General features: G+C 41.7%; 1 protein-coding gene across 1 annotated transcript in view; it reads right to left on the bottom strand.

The window, feature by feature from the left end:
* tusc3 (tumor suppressor candidate 3) overlaps nt 1-18,016 on the bottom strand; it is a 136,853-nt gene extending 118,837 nt beyond the window's left edge. Inside the window, exon 1 of the mRNA XM_036583568.1 lies at nt 17,917-18,016. Coding sequence (XP_036439461.1) covers nt 17,917-18,003 — 87 coding nt within the window. The 5' untranslated portion in view covers nt 18,004-18,016. The remainder of the gene's footprint in view (nt 1-17,916) is intronic.
* Between the last annotated feature and the right edge of the window lie 5,690 nt (nt 18,017-23,706).

The raw sequence follows: 23,706 nt of genomic DNA on the forward strand, positions 1-23,706 counted from the left end.
CTCTCTTTCTCCCCCTCATTTCTCTCTTTCTCCCCCTCTTCCTGCCGCCTCATTTCTCTTTCTCCCCTCTTCCTGCCGCCTCATTTCTTTCTTTCTCCCCTCTTCCTGCCTCCTCATTTCTCTCTCTCTTTCTCCTCTCTTCCTGCCTCCTCCTTTCTCTTTCTCCCCTCTTCCTGCCTCCTCATTTCTCTTTCTCCCCTCTTCCTGCCGCCTCATTTCTCTTTCTCCCCTCTTCCTGCCGCCTCATTTCTCTCTCTCTCCCCTCTTCCTGCCTCCTCATTTCTCCCCTCTTCCTGCCTCCTCATTTCTCTCTTTCTCCCCCTCTTCCTGCCTCCTCATTTCTCTCTCTTTCTCCCCCTCATTTCTCTCTTTCTCCCCCTCTTCCTGCCTCCTCATTTCTCTCTCTCTTTCTCCCCCTCATTTCTCTCTTTCTCCCCCTCTTCCTGCCTGCTCATTTTTCTCTCTCTCCCCTTCTTCCTGTCTCCCTGTCTCTCCTCCTTTCTCTCCCTCTTTCTGCCTCATTTCTCTCTCTCTCCCTCTCCCCCTCTTCCTGCCTCCTCATTTCTCCCCTCTTCCTGCCTCCTTATTTCTCTCTCCCCTCTTCCTGCCTCCTTATTTCTCTCTCCCCTCTTCCTGCCTCCTCATTTCTCTTTCTCCCCTCTTCCTGCCGCCTCATTTCTTTCTCCCCTCTTCCTGCCTCCTCATTTCTTTCTCCCCTCTTCCTGCCTCCTCATCTCGCCCCTCTTCCTGCCTCCTCATTTCTCTCTCCCCTCTTCCTGCCTCCTCATTTCTCTCTCCCCTCTTCCTGCCTCCTCATTTCTCTTTCTCCCCTCTTCCTGCCGCCTCATTTCTTTCTCTCTCTCTCTCTTTCTCCCCTCTTCCTGCCTCCTCATTTCTCCCCTCTTCCTGCCGCCTCATTTCTCTTTCTCCCCTCTTCCTGCCGCCTCATTTCTCTTTCTCCCCTCTTCCTGCCGCCTCATTTCTTTCTTTCTCCCCTCTTCCTGCCTCCTCATTTCTCCCCTCTTCCTGCCTCCTCATTTCTCTCTCTCTTTCTCCTCTCTTCCTGCCTCCTCCTTTCTCTTTCTCCCCTCTTCCTGCCTCCTCATTTCTCTTTCTCCCCTCTTCCTGCCGCCTCATTTCTCTCTCTCTCCCCTCTTCCTGCCTCCTCATTTCTCCCCTCTTCCTGCCTCCTCATTTCTCTCTTTCTCCCCCTCTTCCTGCCTCCTCATTTCTCTCTCTTTCTCCCCCTCTTCCTGCCGCCTCATTTCTCTTTCTCCCCTCTTCCTGCCGCCTCATTTCTTTCTTTCTCCCCTCTTCCTGCCTCCTCATTTCTCTCTCTCTTTCTCCTCTCTTCCTCCCTCCTCCTTCTCTTTCTCCCCTCTTCCTGCCTCCTCATTTCTCTTTCTCCCCTCTTCCTGCCGCCTCATTTCTCTTTCTCCCCTCTTCCTGCCGCCTCATTTCTCTCTCTCTCCCCTCTTCCTGCCTCCTCATTTCTCCCCTCTTCCTGCCTCCTCATTTCTCTCTTTCGCCCCCTCTTCCTGCCTCCTCATTTCTCTCTCTTTCTCCCCCTCATTTCTCTCTTTCGCCCCCTCTTCCTGCCTCCTCATTTCTCTCTCTTTCTCCCCCTCATTTCTCTCTTTCTCCCCCTCTTCCTGCCTGCTCATTTTTCTCTCTCTCCCCTTCTTCCTGTCTCCTTGTCTCTCCTCCTTTCTCTCCCTCTTTCTGCCTCATTTCTCTCTCTCTCCCTCTCCCCCTCTTCCTGCCTCCTCACCTCTCTCTCCCTCTCCCCTCATCTCTTTCTTTCTCCCTTCTTGCTGCCTCATTTCTCTCTCTCTTTCTCTCTTTCAATCTCCCCCTCTTCCTGCCTCATTTCTCTCTCTCTCTCTTGCTCGGTCTGTCTGTGTGTCTCTCTCTCTGTCTCTGTCTCTCTCTGTCTGTCTGTCTCCGTCTCTCTGTCTGCATGTAGCTCCAGGCTTTTCATCAATTACTCCAGCACTGCTTTTCATAAAGTCTCACTGGAACCGTCTGTGAATGAGTCATTTTTATCAGCTCGGTGGGAAGTAAATGAGTCGAGCGGCATGTGGAGGAACGTTCACAGCATAAACGCTGAAGATAAACACACAGAACGGAGAACACTGCTGAAACGGGGTTCCACCGATGCGATTGCGAAGTACCTAAAATCAGCCGATAGGAAACTTCCACAGATTCATGGATACCAACCAAAATCCAGCCAACGTAGCACAACAGAAACAAAATAGTACTGCTGTTTATGGGCTTCACCACCCCAACAAGTGTGACCACTCAGCTAGATGGGGGTGTTAAAGGTCCACTTATGACAATAATGTGGTTTAATGTACCAAAATTAACAATAATTTAATTTTGCATAATCATTTTCCAACTTATGTATAATTAATACAGCTGTACTTCTTACTGTGCCTTTATGTAAATGAGCTCTGTTCTGATTCGCTACCCTCATTCAAAAAGCAAGCTGAAACACTCTTTATAACTTCAGTGTGAGTGAGCGGAGCTAAACTGTTGCACGGTAGGTCAATTCTAGCCTTCGTTACTTGAGAACGGTTTAAGATACAAACATGATCCACATATCAGAACATCCAGCAGACCCTGACTAGCAAGCATGACATCATCGAGCTGTGACGTCAGCATCAGTGGGTAAATCGGCTCGGAAAATCACCTAAAATCCTGATATTATTGCTCTGCTGTTTGGCCTTCATATTCCAACAAAGGGTTAAAACAGCGACGATTCACACATCAGTTCACTCGTCAGACTCTGCCTCACCATCCAGAGTGATTTCATCCACCTGTGACCGTCCATCAGCCAGCAGTCCAGCTCCAAAATCACCCAAACCCACTCGCTACTGTTATATTACATCTCTGCTTTTCAGCCTTTGTATTATAAACAAACGGCTTTCAGTTTATTGATTTTGAGTCTTAAAAATATCTGATATTAAATATGCAACTCAATTTGTAATTAAAAATAAAGGCTTTCTTGCTGTGTATCAGAGTTTTAGCACCGAGCCTGAATCCAAGAGGAGAGAAAATCAATAAAAACCATGTCCACCTTATGCTAATTGTTTATTTTTACCCATAATAACCAACAGAATGAATCACCATCAAAATTATTGCACTTTCAGCTCAAAGACACATCAGACTAACAATTTCTGAAAAGATAACTACTAATGCACTTGTTTTCAAGGTCTCTTTAATAATACATAGCAGGCGGCAAATTTTTGATCAGAAATGACCCAAATTCATAAAGATATCAAATTGCTGTTAGCATTTACCTGTCAAACAATGGCATATCTGAGTAGCCCAGGGTCTCCTGAAAATAACTACATATGGCATGAGTGACTGTCACATGTGAGTACTTTATAATTGCAATTGTAATTGACCCAAAAAACACCAAAAAATTCCCTGAAATTTTAGGTTTCTAAGGGTTAAATGCTTTCACATTATAACCAATATAAATATCAATAAAGACGTACAAATAAAAACGTCGCAGTAATGGGCTAATAACACATCATCAGTCTGAGACAGTGCAGCCACGGACACGCGGTGCAGACGGCGAGCCAGAGATGGAGAAGTTTCTCAGGGTGCTTTGTTTGGTGAGGACTTATCACACCTTGTTCTTTAGTTCACTCCATTTTGATGTGTTTGAAAACTCCACCCATATTAGGGTCTGCAGCGAACAGCTAAACCGGTCCAGCAGAAACCCGCTGAACCCTGTTCAGTTCACTGCTGACGGAAATGAGCTCTGTGATCAAATGATGTAATTCATCAACAGAGCTGGCTGCGCTTCTCTTCTAGAGGCACGACGGCGCCGTACAGTCAGCATAGCGACTGTTTTAACGACTGACTCTTCACACGCTGAGCACGAGCTGCTGTTAAAAACAAGAGACGGGCCATAAAACAATATAGAAGAGATGATTTCAACTCATGGATCATGGAGTGTATTTTTAGCTGATCAACCAATGACAAAGAAGCAGATATCAAGTAAGCTTTATCATTATTGTTGATTGTGATGATGCTAATCCAAAAGGTGAGTGGAGTGAGCTTTGGCTATTTTAAATGAATCACAAATGATTTTACTACAGGTTTTTTTTTTTTAAACATTTTTCATTTCTTTTAACACACCTGCAAATTTTGCAAACCTACTGACAACCAGAATGCCAACCTGATCTTTTTCAGGCCCTCATTTTCAGGTATTCAGTGTCAGCATTTAAGAAAAAAAAAATAAAGTTGTATTCAAAGAAGCTGATTTTAGTTTTCCTGTGGGCCGCTATGCTCTGTAGTTATACACAGGTGGGCCTTGGGGTGGAAAAGGTTGCGAAACCCCTGGCATGGACCGCAGCATACCACATCAGTGCTACACCTCCGATTCACAATAAAATTAAAACCGAATATAAAAATATAAGCGAAAAATGGCCGAAATTACTGATTTTAGCCCCTTAAAATTTGTATCGGCCACAAAATTGTCCATCAGATTATGCCCTGGTTTTTATCAGGATTGGTGTCACATCTTGATTTTTAGTGTTGGAGGTCCTGATTATGGCTGGGTATTAAAAGTCAATACTTTTACGAACTGACCAAATTACTCACAAACAGAATTCCACTGATTTTTTTGACGTTTTCTGCATAATTCAGTGGTTCTCTGCAAAATGGTACACATTACACATCATCGAAGGAACCATGAATGATGTACCAGAAGATATCAGAGGAGAATTTGACCTCAGTGGCCAAAAAAGAGGAGACGGTAGTTTGATACATGTCCCAAATCGTACAGCCAAAGTAACTCAGGACTTGTCTTGGCAACTCATAACAGCATCTAACATTTTTATGGCATGGTTATGCCAACATTATGTAGCAAGGTTACAAACACTAGTAACAGGCTGCTGTTCATAAGGCCTCATGACACCCACATAAGCCTGTCTTGACAACTGACGGAACTCTACATAAATGTTTATAAATGCTTATTCCGTTAGGCAGCATCTGTCAAAGGCTACTTTAGCTAACTAATCAAAACTGACAAATATAACCTTTACAGCGAACGACACCTACTGGAATAAGCATTTATAAACATTTATGTAGGGTTATGTCAGTTGTCATAACAAGCTTATGTAGGTATCATATAGCCTTATGAACGGTGAAAGTATTACCCAAACATTTCAGCAAAAACACCTCCAACGTGTACCATCAATACTGAAAAATTGTTTCTTTTCAATAATGATCGTTATCATTTTATCACCCAGGCTTTTTCTACAGGTGCTAAACGTCCAAACAGCCGTTCTTTACTGTGTTCTTCACCACCTCAGTTACCGGCAGTAAAATCCGGGCTGCTGACTTTATTATGCACGTTTATAAGAAAATCAAACTGCGCTAGTGTTCAATAAACAGAGGGGACGTCCGCAAAGGACATCTTGTAGAAAGCTTCCCAGAAGAGTGGAGGCTGTTATAGCTGCAAAAGTGGGGCAACTCCATATTAATGCCTATGGTTTTGGAAAAGGACATTTAACCAGTTTTATTGACTATTTTAGTGTTAATATTCAGTAATAGTTTAGCCAGCATTAACATTTAATACGACTCATTTGAATTCTTTTAAATGACATATTTTAATACGCCTCATTCTGAGAAAGCACAAGGGCGCTCGATTGAGGGAGAGTGGGGAAGAGAGAGAGAGAGAGAGAGAGAGAGAGAGAGAGATCGAATTTTCCTGTCTAATAGATGTTGGCTGAAAAATGAAGCGGGTTAGCGGTGAGCGAAGGCTGGATTGGCCTGCGAGCGCCTGACTTGCACCAACTACTCCTGTTTCATTCACTCCAACCCTGACAACACTGGGAATCATCAATGCAGATCAGAAAAAAAACAGCATTTTAAAGCAGAGATCCAATCTGGCCCAATACGTCCAGACTGAAGCTCCCTGCTTAAGATCTTATTGATGAATGAAAACTCTGCACGTCAAACGAAACTCTATACGAAATAAACCACTTCTCATCTGCAACAATGCTGAGAAAACACCCCCAGCTATGCAACCCCTCTGAACCAACCAGAGACCCCTTGATTTATTAGTCGTCCATGGTCGACAGTCGACAAAAGGCTTGACTTTTGACTAACCTTGGAAAAAATGCTAATAAAAAAAAGTACTATTATCAGAACATTGCAATTTACAAATGTATGAAAGATAAATAGGTTTCTGCATAATCAAATAATTAAAAGGTAAAATACATGAAAGCCTTCGTTTTAGAGAAACTTCCCAAATTGTTTCAAGACTTTAAAAGCTCCCTCACGGAAAGTTATTAAATTAAGTGGTTATAAATATACTGCCTGAGGTCCGAGACCCTTTTTACGATAGTTTTGATTAGATTATGGCCTATTTTTTAAGCTATTCATGGTAGAGAGGTAGAAAATCCATTTCAAAAACGTTGGGACATTAAGTAAAATGCAAATAAACCTACTTTGACCTGTATTTTCACAAAAGCAGTACAAAAACAAGACATTTCATATTTTATCTTATTAACTTCACTGGTTTCTGTAAATATTTGCTTATTGTGAAATTCATGCTTGCAACGTGTTCCAAAAAAGTTGGGACAGGAGCAATTTCAGACTGAGAACATTGTGAAAATGTTCAAGAAACATCTGAAAGAGGTAATGCAATCGTGCCTGGTCATAAAAGGAGCATCCAGGAACGGCCGAGTCCTTTATGAGGATAGTCGAAGCTCCACATTTCGCCAAAAATACATTAGCAAAAAATCCTACAGTTTAAGAACAACATTGCCCAGTAAGTGTTTGATTTTGGATATTTCATCATATATGGAGCGTAACAACACCAAAAGTTTCAGGGAATCTAAAGGGCCAAAAACCTGTGACCTTCGACCCTTCAGATGGCACTGCCCTAGAAATCTTCAATAAACACGGGGGTCAATAAACACAGTTCATTACTGCATCCACAAATGTAAGTTAAGACTGTACTATGCACAGTAGAAGTCATATTTCAACGACGTCCAGAAACACCGCCGACTTCTCTGGGCTTGAGCTCCTTTAATTGTATTTGGTCAGACAAGTCAGCCTTTCAGACTGTTTATGGAAATGATAGACATTGTGTTCTCTGAGCCAAAGAAGAAAAGGACCATCCAGATTTTACCAGTGTAAAGTTCAAAATCCAGCATCTGTCATGGTATTGTATTAGTGGGTAACCTGCACATCTGTGAAAGCATCATTAATACTTAACACATTTTGGAGCAACAGCAACATATTTGGCCTTTTAGATGCCATCTTTTTCAGGGACGTCCATGCTTCACAACACAAAGAAACATTCTGCACATGTTACAACAGCATGGCTGCATAATCATAGGGTGCAGGTGATGGACTGGCCTCCTGTTGTCTTATTAAACTCAAAATATGGCATCAAAGCCCCCGTATGGATGTGCACCACAAGACTTCTATAACAGAGAATGGTATGAAATTCTGCTTTCCAATCTGGATTAGCTGTGTCCCCAGATAATTCTAAAGTGCTGTTGAAAGAAAAGGTGATGTAACACAGTGGTAAACATGCTAATGTTTATAAGGTAAATACTAATATAGTGTTATCAAACCATTTTTAAATTAAATACAGCTCAAACAGAATTTACTAATTACTGCCTTCTGTTTTTACTAGCATTTCACACACCATTCCAACATTTTTGGAATTGGAAATTGCACATGCAGGGCACAGTCAGGCCAAAATGAAATTACTTTCACTTGAAAAATCAACAAAACATGTAATCTAACCAAGGGCAGCCAAACTTTTGCATACAACTGTATACAAATGATTATAGTTATTATGACTTCATAACCACACTGCATTTAAAACTGCGTATTTTCCATATATGAACTGTATGGACCGGAGAGCGAACGGTATGCTTTGAAACTCAGTGTTTACGTATTACATCACATTTCAAGAAGGCGAGGAAAACAGGGTTTTCCATGATTATGATTAGGAGCTGAATTTGTTTCATCATCCAGTTTGTAGACCAATCACTTGAGTTCGCTCCGACATGGAGAACTAAGGCGCAACTTATATCTCCCAGACAGCGGCTAAGCCTAGATCACCACTGAGGCGGGAACTCCAGCGCAGAGATAGCAGCTTAAGTGACAGTTATTTACCGCAAAGCCTCTTAAGTGCCGCCTGAGACAGAACCAACACCTCCATCAGGCCACAGACAGAAGCAGAAGCCATCATGTGAAGCCTCATCACTCAGAGACAGAGCGAGAGAAAGTGAGCGTGCGGGCCGAGACGAGAGGTATAGGTCAGAGAGAGAGAGAGAGAGAGAGAGAGAGAGAGAGAGAGAGAGAGAGAGAGAGAGAAAAAAAGGTGGGCCGAGAGACATAGACAGAGACAAACAGGGAAAGAGGCAAGTGTCTCCTAATGACTGTCTCTCTCAGATCCACTTCTTAAAGCCAGCACTGTGTGTGCGCGTTAACGTTAACGGCTGCGCGCGCCGTGTCTGCTGCGGTGCTGATAAGGCCGCGCCGGCCGTTATCCGGTTCAACAGGCAGCGGTACCGGAGCTCCGCCGAACGCATCATCTCCTGCCATGCCGCGATTCTGCCCGCTATGACAACATCGATAACGGCGACAGAGCCGCTGTCACACTCCGGGAGGCGTTCAAAGAGACGGGGCTGAGAGGATGGAGGGATGTCTGGAGAAGAGGCCGAACAAAAGATGAGCGAATGAGAGATGGAGAGCAGGGAACATGATGGAGAACATGCAAGAATACTCCTGCAGTATTTTGTGCATGGCTCTGGAACCTGAGTCTCTTTGGCCTGGCTCCAGAAGCTAAAAATATATTCTTGATAGACCTAGAACCTTATAGCTCTAGAACCTGGCAGTTTTGAAAAGGCACTCAAATCGAAGGAGGGATGTGGGGAGAAGAGAGTAAACAAAAGACGAGTGTACAAGAGACAGAACATGACGGAGAACATGAAAACAATAACCCCGCAGTCCACTGGGCACAGTTCTGGAAGCTTATGGACTCTTGTGCATGGCTCTAGAAGAAACAACACATTGTGCATAGCCCACTGTCAATAGCTCTAGAACCCAGCAGTTTCCAGGAAGCACTTAATCAAAGGGACTGAAAAGATGAAGGGATGTAGAGAGAAAAGAGTGAACAAAAGACAAGTGAATGAGAAACAGAGTGTGTGGAATATGATGGAGAACATGAAAACAACAACCTTACAGCCCACTGTCAATAGTTCTAGATCCCTACAGTTTCACAGGAATGATGAGAAGAAGGAGAGAACAGACATCTGGAGAAGAGGCTGGAGTAAATATAAGTGAAAAAGAGCTAGGTAATAGTCTAGAACCCTAGGAGTCCACTGTATGTTGAAGTCTCCTACAGTCTATTGCATGTAGTCCTGGGAGGCATGGTTGGAGGGATGTTGGGAGAAGAGGCTGAACGAAAGACAAGTGAAAGAGCTAGAGAGCAAGGAACATGATGGAGAACATGGAACCTGCGACCCTAAAGTCTACTGTGCCTTTTAGATCCACTGGGTATGGTTCTGGAATCTTACAGCCCATCATGCCTGGCTCTAGAGCCCTACAGTCCTTTGGTGATGGTTACATCCCATCAAGCCTTGCTAAAGATTCCTACAGTGCTTTGGTGATGGTTACATCCCATCATGCCTTGCTCCAGATCCCCACAGTCCTTCGGGGATAGTTTTAAAACCTTATAGCACATCCTGCCTCGGTCTACATCCCTACAGTCTTTTGGGGATGGTTACATCCCATCATGCCTCAGTCTAGATACCTACAGTCTTTTGGGGATGGTTCTGGAACCTCACTGCCCATTATGCCTTGTTATAGATCCCTACGGTCCTTTGGGGATGGTTCTGTGACCCTAGAGCCCATCATGCCTTGGTCTAGATCCCAACAGTCTTTTGGGGATGGTTCTGGAACCTCACTGCCCATTATGCCTTGTTATAGATCCCTACGGTCCTTTGGGGATGGTTCTGTGACCTTAGAGCCCATCGTGCCTTGGTCTAGATCCCAACAGTCTTTTGGGGATGGTTCTGGAACCTCACTGCCCATTATGCCTTGTTATAGATCCCTGCAGTCCTTTGGGGATGGTTCTGGAACCTTAAAGCCCATCATGCCTCGGTCTAGATCCCTACAGTCTTTTGGGGATGGTTCTAGAGCCTTACAGCCCATCATGCCTTGCTCTAGATCCCTACAGTCCTTTGGGGATGGTTCTGGAGCCTTACAGCCCATCATGCCTTGCTATTGATCCCTACGGTCCTTTGGGGCATGGTTCTGGAACCTTACAGCCCATCCTGCCTCAGTCTAGATCCCTACAGTCCTCTGGGGATGGTTCTGGAACCTTACTGCCCATTGTGCCTCAGTCTAGATCCCTACAGTCCTCTGGGGATGGTTCTGGAACCTTACTGCCCATTGTGCCTTGCCCTAGATCCCTACAGTACTTGAAAATTAAAAATTACAATCGTATAGTTTAAAGAACCTCCACATATCGTAAAGGTTCTAATCATTTTTGCCCCTAGAACCATACGGTAAAACCAAGACGTCCTTTTTGTAAGGACGGCACATGTGGACAGTGTTATAATGTGATCTATACTTAGCTCTAAATTACGCTGTGCTACAAGAAACTCAGGTAACATTTCAGGTAACATTTGCTGCAGAATCACATCGGATTTATCCCATCTGTCATCCGTTACCCTATCCTGCATTTCCAAGAGGCACCGGATACCGAGTATCAGATCGGATGCCGCCTATAATATTTACAGAAATATAAAGGAGCTAATTATTCTTAGTATCGGCAGATATTCAATATTTAAAGGACTCAGATCAGGACATGCCTACTAATCAGCCACAATGTAGCAGCTCCACCTTCTCGTCTTCTCATTGCCTTTCTCCTTGCTCCTCCACTCGTACTCTCACTCTCTCGCTCTCTCTCTCTCTCTCTCCCTTTTTCTTCTCCCCCTCCCCTTCCACCCACTTTAAAAATAACCACTCGATAATTATTTGCCAAAATGTCACAATCGGGGCCGGGGTGACGTCTCAGGAATAAACGGCATCCGTCAAAGGGACAGCTCCGCTCTATGTGCCGTTTTCAATTATTCACCATCGCTTTCCCTTAATGAAGCCCGACCAGGGGAAAAAAAACGAGGCCCTAATCTACGGCATGGGCCTGCATCCGCTCCAAAATAAAACACAACAGAGACGGGACACGCTCCAGTGCAAGAGATGGAGAGGAAAGTGATGGTTGTTCTGTATTTAGGGCACTACTAAGAATACTCTGTGTTGATATTTTGACCGTCCATCGCTGGACAAGGACAGACAGAGAGACACTGGAGACCAGCAAATTAAATCCAATTTCTGTCTCTGAATTTTAAGGTGTAAAAAGTAGGGGATGTACATTTTGACCAGTTTTGATATTTGGATATCTGTAAGGATGGCTTTACACGGTGAAACTCGCACGCAACTTTAGTTGCTTGAAACCTACATGTCTCTATGTCTAACTAAATGTTGCTAACTACATGTTGCACTTGGGTTGCAATGTAAAGCGTCCTACGAGTTATATGAAATAGTCGCAAGTGTCTCAATTTCGTGGAACAAGTTTCACTTAGTTTAGTGGACAAGAAAATAAAACAGAAGACGGTTTATTCCGTGGTTGAAAAGGAGACCCCCTGCCTCCCCCGCCGACTCAAGGTTGGTAGTTTTCATTTTGTCAGTTTCCTGAGCCACGACAACAAATGTGAGCTTCTCTATTCTGACGTTACTGTAAATAGCTGCACTAACTAGCCAGCTAATGCTAACAGCTGTGTAAACAGCTGCTTGTGCCAGCATTTATTATACTTCAGCCTGCTGTTATCATGATCTATGGAGCTAACTTCATTTTCTCCTCTTCTGACGCAACCTAATTTTACATAGAGCACAGATTCATTTGGCATCCAACATAACATGCCTACTTGCAAATACAGGGAGATTCACTCGAAAGAGGCCCCGAATATTCTGTAATAACTCTCTCTAGGGGCGAAGCAATCTGAACGAAACAACAAGCAATGTGCTCCTCCATATGTGGAGCTTCGAACAAGGCGGGGCGCCCCTGTGTCCCGCCCCTTCGTGATGGCATGCAACTATTCAAATGGTGATTTCAGTATCTGGCACCTCCCATTGTTAACCAAATACTCAGGTATCCGTCCACATGCCTAGAAAAATTTCAATGCAGATTCAATAAAATAAAAAGAATATCATATGAGAAAAGCACCTAAATCATAATAGCATATCACCGATTCACCCCTTGATCTCTTCAAGCAACTGTTTTTTAACCGTCTTTAAAGGAAATCACTGTCAGCGATCAAAAGTAGGCATCTGGGTGCAGCCTATAAAACACTCACAAAGACCTGAAACTACAAAAATTACTACTTAAGTCTGTGTATATTTTTAGTTTTTATATATAAAATTAAATCAACCAATATCACCAATTATTGGAATTTAAGGCACTTTCAGATTGTTATTGATGAACAAATGTTCATATGGATCAAAGACATTTTAACAAGTATTAAAGTTTGGTTATTTTTTAATGTAAAATTACATAAAATTATTGAAATTTCAGGCACTTTAAGATCAGCACGAATTAAAAAAAAAAACAAAGCTACAACAAAAACTACCGAAGCCTGTTTACTTTTTTATATAAAATAATATCAGCCAATATTATCAATTAGCAATTTTAGGCACTTCAACATTGTTCAAGATTTTTTTAAATCAGTATCGACGACCATTTTACACAAGTCAGAAACCTCAATGTACAACAGCAGCAACTGAAGCCTGTTAACTTTTTCAATTTTTATATAAAATTAGACCAGCCAATATTATCAATTACTGGAATTTTATGCACTTCAAGATTGTTATTGACGAACAAGTGTTCATATGGATCAAGGCCTTTTAAAAAGTATTAAGGTTTGTTCATTTTTTTTTATATAAAATTATCAGCCAAAATTATGTTATTGAAAATTGAGGCACTTTAAGTATCAACGAGACTTAAGGCTATGACAAAAACTTTTAGACTTTTAAATTGGTATTGATGACCATTTTACACAAGTCAAAAACCTCAATCTACAAAAACAGCAACTGAAGCCTGTTTACTTTTTCAGTTTTTATATAAAATTAAACCAGCCAATATTATCAATTACTGGAATTTTAGGCACATCAAGATTGTTTATTAACGAACAAATATTCATATGGATCAAAGATCTTTTAAGAAGTATTAAAGTTTGTTAATTTTTTATAGAACATTATAGCAGCCAAAATTATGTTATTGAAATTTTAGATTGAAACTTTAAGATCATATCATAATATTATCAATTATTGGAACTGTAGGTGCTTTAAAACTGATATTGATGAAAAAGTTTTTATATTGCTCAACAAACCTAAAACTGCACAAAAAAGTGTATAGTATAATTTATGTATTAGTATAATTTTTTAATGTACCATTATATCAGTCAATATTACCATTTATTGGAAGGCACTTCAGTATCAACATTGATGACAAAATTTACTAGTCAAGCTTCTAAAACAACAAAAAGTTAATTTTTATATAAAATACCAGCCAAAATGATCAGTCATTGAAATTTTAGACACATCACGATTGGTATCAATCAACAATTGGTTCAAACTGGTCAGGTCTTTAGGTACAAACAAAAACCCTGGAAACACAACAAAAAAGTACATATATATTTTTTTCTATAAACTTCTATAAAGCAAAATTACTGGCTATTAGAATTTTTAGCTTCTTAAAATTGGTACAGACCCTAATGCACATAAAGTTCGAGAGGTACTAGAAAATCCTGAGCACATCCAGTCAGTAGACTTAGCTCCTGTGCTGAAGCAGCAGGCCTGAGTACAGCTGTAGATGAATTAGCGGCGTGCTGGGGGGTCTCTGTAAATCCACTCATGCTGACTCTCATTATGAAAAAACGAGTGTGGATATACAGCCTCCATCACAGCAGAGAGAGGGGCATCATACCTCTTCCTCATCTATAAATAACTCTGTATATGTATCGCTCTGAGCTTTTACCGCTAAATCACCTCCATCAAACACTCAGCAGGGTGGACGCGTCTGTTAAAACGCAATTCAGCACTGTTTTATCAGCATATGTTACAAAATACACTGCAATTACACCCAACACTCACTGCCTTCCCCGTTCACTCTCTAACACTCGACTTTTTATATCAATTCCTATTCTCTCTTTCTGCTGCAGCAAAACTCCCCTGATTTCTCAAAATTTATACAAAACCAGTTCCAAAGAAGTAAGGATAGTGTGTTAAAGGTCAACGAAAACAGAAAGCAGTGATTAGTAAATTCTGTTTTCTTGTATTACAGTGAAAACAGTACAAAAACAGAGCAGCGTTTTAACGAATGAACTTTTTTGTAAATGTAAACTCATTCTATGCTTCAAAAAAGCTGGGACAGGAGCATGAAGGTCCCTGAAAAAGACGGCGTCTGAAAGGCAGAATGTGATGCTCCAAAATGTGACCAGTGTTAATGGTGCTTTCATAGATGTGTAAGTTACCCACAGATCCCCCATACCATGACAGATGTTAGATTTTGAACTTTACACTGGTAATAATGTGGATGTCCCTTCTCATCTCTGGCCTGGAGAACACATCCATCATTTCCATAAACAATCTGAAAGGCTGACTCAGACCACAATACGTGTTTCCACTGAGTATCAGTCCATTTCAGATGAGCTTGAGCCCAGAGAAGTTGGCGGTGTTTCCACTGTGTATAGCTGTTACACTGTGTGGATGCAGCAACAAATTGTGTTTGACAATTGACTGTCAAAGTATTCCTGAGCCCATGTGGTGACATCCATCACAGAAACATGTCAGTTTTTAATGCAACGCTATCTGAGGGGTCAAAGGTCACAGCCAATAAGTTGTGAATTTCAGCTTTCTCAGTTACACACAGAGATTCTACCCGAAACGTTGATGTTACTTTGCACCGTAAAGGGTGAAAAACCTAAAATCCTCGCAATCACTAACTGAAGAACATAGTTCTTTAACTGAAGGAATTTTCTGATGTATTTTCCTGGTAAAGTGGTGAGTCTCGACCCAGCCTCGCTCTTTAAGGGCTTTGGCCTTTCACGGATGTTCCTTTTATAACCAAGCATAACTGCATCATCTGTTTAAAATATCTTTTTCCAAGCCTTGAATTGTCTTGAAAAGTCTTTGTACTGTTTTCATTCAAATAGAGGTCAAAGTATATATTATAAATCACTGCTTTCTGTTTTTATTTGCATTTTACCTACTGCCTCAAATGTTTTGGAATTAAGGTTTGTACATAATTTAATAGTTGAGATGCAAACAGTGTCATTTAGAGTGGTTTGGTGTGAAATGGTTGATTGTAGATTTCTTGAGGTGGGGATAGGAACCATGGGTCGCCATGATTACAACACAAATATAGACATTTTATTTACTATCCAAAACCACCAGTGAACCTACAGTGTCTTCTGAGTTTCTGTATGTAATGTTGATCTTGGTAAAACAGTGGGAAATCTGGTTCCTATCACCACCACTGTAAACAATTCAGACTCAGTATGTTTTTTGTACAACATTTCATATCAAACCACCCTGAATGGCTTGTTTACATGTTAGCCACTGAATTATGCAGAAATTTGGGAGAAATGCTTAACTTTTTCTTGTATACATGTAAAGAAAGTGCTTGAGGTCAACAGTGTAGTCGAACATTCTCAATAACAAATATGATCAAATAAAAGCCTTCATATAAGTTGCTGACTAGTTTAATAGTTTGACAGATTACTGACTAATGTGAATGTGATACCATCTGGTACTGTATGTATGTAAGGATGGAAAATATGATGATATTTATCATTATTGTGATACATTACACCTCGCAACATGCTTTTCATGTTTCTTTACAAAGAGAGCATATTAAGTCATGTTTAACTCAGCTTAGTGCAATGCGGTATGTAATATGTTGAATAAACATCTTTGTAATCAGTTTTTTTGTGTGGAACCAGTGGTTCTATAATTCTGCTAATAAAACCTCAGGAAAAAAAAAACAAATACCGTGATGCATTTTGTGTATCGAGAAAATGTCTTCAAGTATCATCATTAGATTTGTGCCATATCGCCTCACTGCGCCTGCACACATCTCAAAACTCATTTTAGACCAAAGACTTCTCAAAGCTACAGTCTCAGCTTTCAGGCACTGTAGATATAGCAGAGAGATAAACGGATACAGATATATAAATAGATAGATAGATAGATAGATAGATTGATAGACAGACAGACAGACAGGTGTGTAAATAAACAGATAGATAGATAGATAGATAGATAGATAGATAAACAAACTGGCATGTAAATAAACAGACAGATAGGTAGATAGATAGGTAGATAGATAGACAGACAGACAGACAGGTGTGTAAATAAACAGATAGATAGATAGATAGATAGATAGATAGATAGATCGATCACTGGCATGTAAACATATAGACAGATAGACAGATATGATGACAGACATTTAAATAGACAGACAGACAGACAGACAGACAGACAGATAGATAGATAGATAGATAGATAGATAGATAGATAAACTGGCATGTAAATAAACAGACAGATAGGTAGATAGATAGAATAGATAGATAGATAGACAGACAGACAGACAGACAGACAGACAGACAGACAGATAGATAGATAGATAGATAACAGATAGATAGATAGATAGATAGACAGGCATGCAAATAGACAGACAGACAGACAGACAGACAGATAGATAGATAGATAGATAGATAGATAGATAGATAGATACTGAGTAGATAGACAGATAGACAGATATACCGACAGACATTTAAATAGAGAGATAGATAGACAGACAGACAGACAGACAGACAGACAGACAGACTGGCATGTAAATAAACAGATAGACAGATAGATAGATAGATAGATCACTGTAGATAGATAGACAGATAGATAGATAGATAACTGGCATGTAAACATATAGACATATAGACATATATGATGACAGACATTTAAATAGACAGACAGACAAACAGAGATAGATAGACAGATCACTGTAGATATATAGACAGATAGACAGATATACCGACAGACATTTAAATAGACAGACGGACAGGCAGACTGGCATGTAAACATATAGACAGATAGACAGATATGATGACAGACATTTAAACAGAGAGATAGATAGATAGACAGACAGACAAACAGATAGATAGATAGATAGATAGATAGATAGATGGATAGATAAAATAGGCAGAAATAAAGAGACAGGTGTTTAAACAACTGGACAGTGGGGCAGAAAGACAAACTGCCTTATAAATATATGAATCCATCACTTACATGCCTATTATATAAACAACGCAAAAGGTCCCTCAAATCACCAATCCACTGCCATTCATTCATTCATTCATTCATTCATTCATTCATCCATCCATTCATTCTCTCCTTCAATGGGAAGACCACTGAACGTTAACGTGACAAATGACCTGCCGGCTTCCTTTCCCTTCTTCCTTTCTGTCTGTCTTCCATAACAACCACCAACGATGACCCAACACTAATACAGCACCATAATCCAGCTCTACTGTAATGACTGTAATGAGGTAAACACAGTTTACCACGGACCCCGAACAGTAAGATCAACCACAGGTTCGTCAGAAAGACCCTCCTAGTGTTCAGTGACCGAATCTAACAACCAAAATAATGATATTTAATCCGAATTTCGTCTCCATTGAACTCAACGCTGCTTAACCGTTAAAGCTTGGAGTGCATCACCGATGCATCGAGGTCAAAATACCGACTAATAGCTCATTTCTGGACATTTTTAAAGCACAGACTGCAGAAACGTCACTTATTCCGTCGTGTTTGTACCTCTTTCTTCTTCTGAGCTGCTCCAGGCTGAACGTAGAGCAGCATTAGCAGCATTAGCAGCATCAGTAACCTGCACCGCACCGCCATGATGGAAGATGCTCTCACCGCAAAGAAGCGTCCGGGCGACGCGATTGGCTGCCGCCGCGACTAATCAGCACCGCGGAGTCTCCGCGGGGGCATCATGGGAAGTGTAGTCTTCGCAGTATTTAGGGCAGCGTGAGCTAATACAGGCCCTGGAGCAGGAAATGTTACACATTTTAGCGTTTACTTTCCTGCTCACACACCTAAATCAACTCATCAGCTCATTAAGAAGCGCTTCGGGTGGTTAAAATGGAAGTGTTAGAGCAAGAAAAACAGTAAAATGTGCAGTTTTTTTTGACCTAGCATGGTGTAAAGCTTAACTTAGTAAACATGATTAGCCGGTGATCGTATTTACATAAAACTGGTACCAACATATGCTTGTCAGCTTGTTTGAATTATAGATTATCGGCAGTGTTTGCATATATTATTACTTCTAACAGTATGAAGGCCACATTTTAGTGTCTTCCTGCTTTAGCATAGCTCAAATCAATAATAAATTAATGACCAACATAGCCATTTTAATCTTAATAAGTGTAAAACGGCTCTGTTGAACCTTTCTACTTGATGTATTCGGGGAAACGTATGCATTGTTATAAGCAAGGATGTGTGGAAATGCTATAAATAATTAAAATCACAAGGCAGACAAATATACAGTGCTATACCTGTGTTCAACCTAGCCTTAAGTTATACAACTATTCCACTACTTTCTGGGAAATGTATGCTATTACATTTCAAGTAGAGAAATATGGTAGTTTATTCACTGTTTATTGCACTGTTTTACCATTAAGTTCAGTGGCAATATGAAAACACTCAGTTGAGCCTAAGCTAACTACTGTGCCGTTGTGTTTGCTTACAGATATTTGGGAATTTAATAAGGAATAACGTTTTGTTTACTGTCTCTGACCGATCAGATATCTTAATGGACCGTCCATTGCATTTCGTTTGCAGGCCAAGTCAGCCATATTTATATGGAGAGGAATTTGTGCCAAATAGAAAAACAAAAAGTGGACAAACCTGAAATGCAATGCACAAACTACATTACTTTTCCATGGTGTCAAGCAGAATATCTGCCAAAACGAAAAGCAAAGCCTGTCTTACATTGTTTTCACGTTGCTTGAACTCTTTTCGGAAAAAAAAAATTGCATTAAAAATAAAAGGCAGAATTTATTTCAGAATTGACTACAATCTGCCTTGAAGTGTAATGAAGGCACAGCTACTGCTTTAAACCTCGCAGTACTTTACACAAGGTTATATCAATATAACAGATGTTTTACTATTTATTTTGACACATTTTCCACATGTTACTGTTTAAATGCAGTCTCATTTATGCATTGCATTTCTCTGTTTTAGTTGCCTTCCATGAGGCAAATACATTTGAAGTACAAAAACACTGTAGTGGGGGTTTTGCTTTTCATTTTTGCATGTATTCCGCATTTCACTATGGAAAATAATGTTGTGTATAACGTTTTCACTGTTAGGATTGCATTTAAATGAGGCCAATCTGTTTAAACTACTGCACAAGGAAAGCAATAGTTGCACCTTCATTACATTTCAAGGCGAACTGTATTCAATTCTGACACAAATTTTGCATTTCATTTTTTAAATACAAACCCACTTGCGTTGTTTTTCAGTAAAGAGGTCAAGCAACGTGAAAACAAAGTGACAGTGGTTTAGTTAGTAATCACTACAGTGCAAAAATGAAATGCAATGCACACATGACATACTTTGCTGTAGTGCCAACCTTTTTTTAAGCAATGAAACAGGCAATAAGACAGCAGTACTGTAATATCTCCCAGCTGCACCTCCCCTCCGTGCCATCAGGGGGCACTTCAGGGTTTTTTGGAAGGCATGGCTGCAGCTGGGAGATGCAACTGCAAAACTGGACTGTCAGGATGGAAAGCAATAGTAATTATTGCCAGAAAAAAAGACAAAGACATACTGCGAACCGCACAGGGCGCTCGGATTTATTAGCATATTTTATGGCCTTGCTTGTGGTCCTAAGAGCCTGTCAGAGGCTGAGCATTGATTGAGCTTTATTTTCCTTCTTTGTTGTTTCAAGGATTACGTTTGATAGGTCAAGAGAAAAGAATAATGGGCTTCTTCTCAGCTGTGTGTGTGTGTCTCTGCGGGTCTATTTAAAGTGGTGTGAGAGCATTCAAAGATAAGCGCCCCCAAGTCATTAAACTGTCTGAATGTTAAATGTTATAACCAGCATGGTCTGTTTGCATGGTCTGATTGTCCGTGCGAGTATGTGAGGGTGTAATCAGACGACGAGACGCATGCCTGTATTAAAGTCAATGAGTCGTGAAGAGCAAATACATGCGTTTCACGGCCGTTAGCATGCAATTTACTCATGGCGCAAGAATAGCCTAGCATTGGTGAGACACTACAATGGCTAACATGATATGGAGACCAAATGGGGTCTTAAAAGATCATAATACTTGATAATCAGGTTGGATTCTTCAGTATTTTACCACAGGGATGTCCGTGTTCAGTGTTAGCGGCCTATTGGGCTTTATATTTTAGCACTTTCACGCTCAGTCGCAGCCTCCTGGGACTGGCATTGGCCAACTTGGCCATTTATCCTAAGGGAAATTTCATTAAGTGAGATTTCTTCGTTAGCCAATAAGCAGAATTCTTGCCTTGCAGGGCTTTAGCCCTGCGCAGTATGTTCCTCATCCATCACAGCAGATTTAACTAATTATCAGCTAGTTAGCAAAGTAGTGTAGGAGCTAATAAAGCACTAAACTGTGGCCCTCCAGGCCTCGAGTGGCCTGTAACTTAAAAAAAATATACTAAAACAAAGTTATAAAGCAGCCAAGTGTCCAAAAGAAGGTGGAACATGTGCTACCAGACAGCTGTGACTTTTAAAAGCTAAAACTAATTGTTGTTTTGGCATTAGCATGGCAGCGTTAGCGGGAAAGTTCTCTGAGGAGAACAGGGTGAACCCATTCACAGTAAAAAAATAAAAACAGGGACTTTTCAGCCTGTCCGAAAAAAAGGGAGGAGATTGCTGCTGGACAGTTGTGACTTTTGAAAGCATGCTGCTTTGGCATTAGCATGACATTATGCTAATGATGTTAGCAAAGAGGTTCTCTGAGGAAAACAGGTCACTTTTAAAAGGGAAAAATGAGCTTGGCTGGGTAGAAAAATCTATCCTGAATAAATAAATAATAACTATAAAGCCCCAAAGTCGCCTCTCGCAGCAAAATCCCAAAATGCTATGTGCTCAGACGTTTAGCGTCCTCCGATGTTTAGCGTCCTCCGATGTTTAGCGATGTGGTGGATATTCCTGCAGCGCATCGCTGAGGCGTGAGAGGGACATTGCTGGTGCGACGGGTCCCAAACCCCCCCCTAAACCCCCCCAGGGAGGGTGGCGTGACTCATGCTTCTTTAACCGGACGTGCCGGACCCCCAGCCAGGCAAACAGAGGTCAGCGGCGCTGTCGCTAGCGCTAACGGATGGCTCCATGTGCTAAATGTCAGTCCTGGTCTGTCAGAGCTTCTTTCCTCAGGGCTGGAGTGGGAGGTCCTGTACTCTACAGGTCTGACATCAGCACTGGGGCTTCTCTACTGAAGAATCAGACATTCTGTGACAAATAGACAAACTTATTGAATCACTAGACCAGAATAATTAGCTTTTAAGTTAATAATTAGTATTGTAGTTAATGATTAGTATCAGAGAGGGAGGGCTTGTGCTGGATTGAAGGGATGTTTCTTATTCTGGATTGAAGATTCAGGGCTTGTGCTGGATTGGAGAGGCTGGGCTTGTGCTGGATTGGAGGGGTGGGTTTGTTGTAGATTATAACGGGTCTTGTGCTGGATTGGAGGATGGGTTTGTTGTAGATTATAACGGGTCTTGTGCTGGATTGGAGGATGGGTTTGTTGTAGATTATAACGGGTCTTGTGCTGGATTGGAGGATGGGTTTGTTGTAGATTAGGACAGGTAGATTGGAGGGGTGTTGCTTATTCTGGATTGGAAGGGCGAATTTGCTCTGGATTAGGGCGGCAGTTGTACTATATTGTAGGGTCAGGGCTTGTGCTGGATTGGAGGGGTGGAGATTGTGCTGAATTAGGGGTCGGGGGATGTTCTGGATTGGGATAGTGGTTGTGCTGGATTGGTGGGGTGGGACTTGTGCTGGATTGGAAGGCTGAGGTTTGTGCTGGATTGGAGGGCTGAGGTTTGTGCTGGATTGGAGGGCCAAGGTTTGTGTTGGATTGGAGGGGTGAGACTTGTGCTGGATCAGAGGGGCGGATTTGTGCTGGATTGGAAGGGAGGGATTGTTCTGAATTGGAGTGGCGGGGCTTGTTCTGGATTAGAGGAGAGGGGCTTGTTCTGGATTAGAGGAGAGGGGCTTGTTCTGGATTGGAGGGGCGGGACTCGTTTTGGATTGGTGATTCAGCAGCTTTTTCAGGCCTTTGGCAGGTGAAGAAGAAAGTCGGCCGCCTTTGCGAGCAGAAACGTAGAATAGGAGCGTGTGGGCGCAGGATTATTGGTATTCGGTTTACATGCATCAATCTCTGGTTATGAGATTATTCTTCTCCCTCTCTCTCTCTCTCTCTCTCTCTCTCTCTCTCTCTCCTGCTATTTAACACACGCACACAAAGAAACAAACAAACACACACACTCCAAATGCACAGGTGGTGTGTGTGGAACACACAGTGTTAGTCGGTCACGCGTGACCAGAGGAAGATAATTGGGCCAGAATTTAGGAGACAGTGGATGATGCATGTATTCCATTTATCTAGGACACAATACTGAATCACACACATGTGCACACTCGGGGGAGAGAAGAGGGAGGAGAGAGGCGGGACACACATGCATGTACATACAGTACTGTGCTAAAGTCAGAGACCCCCCTTCATTCCTTTAACTTCCAGTAAAAACAGCCATTAAGTTATTAATGGTATTCATTTTGCAGCTTTCAGCAAACACAGTGCTGTTTACCTGATGGGGACAGTTTGGGTGTCTGCCAGGTCTTCCAGGTGGTTGTTAGGAGCCCCATTTTCTCTGTAGCGTTTACACATTTTTTGAACCAACTTCTAAGACTGAACTTTGGAGGCGTGTCTGCAGATTTCTTTGAGAAACTGAAAGTGAGGCTCCTGAAAAGAATGGAAGCTGGAATGAAGGTGAAGAGTGGACACTGAATACTGAAAAAACTGACGTTCTATTGATGCGTTTGAGTTTTTTGGGGGTCTCTGACTTTTGCATGGTCCTGTAAATGGTAGGTGGAGCTGATCAAAGGGACAGTGAGTGTAGATACAAGGTAGGTGTGCCAGCGAGGTGAGTTTGTATCCACACATACACACACATACGCGCTGCTCAGGCTGGCAGACCGTGCGGACCTGTCGAGCGCTTATATCTGGCCCCAGTCTGGGAGCTGACGTCACCGGAGCTGGCACGCTGTACCCAGTCGAGGTCAGGCGCGCGCTTAAAAGCTTGTGCCAAGAAATGATTAATTACAAAGTGACTCAATGCAAGGAAAGAAAGAAAAGAGAGAAGAGCTACAGAGCAGAGCGGAGAGGTGCATTACAGCAGTGAAGAGCTGCACATTCCTCCACGCTGAAGCACTACAGCAGGGCAATTATGGGCCTCATTCAGGCTGTTCACGTTTATGACACCATCACGACGTGCAGATCAATACGGCAGAAACGCGGCGGGAGTTGATCATTTGTAAAGGAAGATTAATAAATAATAACAGTAATGCAG

Source organism: Colossoma macropomum, unplaced genomic scaffold (genome assembly GCF_904425465.1).
Source record: "Colossoma macropomum unplaced genomic scaffold, Colossoma_macropomum, whole genome shotgun sequence".
Taxonomy (NCBI): Eukaryota; Metazoa; Chordata; class Actinopteri; order Characiformes; family Serrasalmidae; genus Colossoma; species Colossoma macropomum.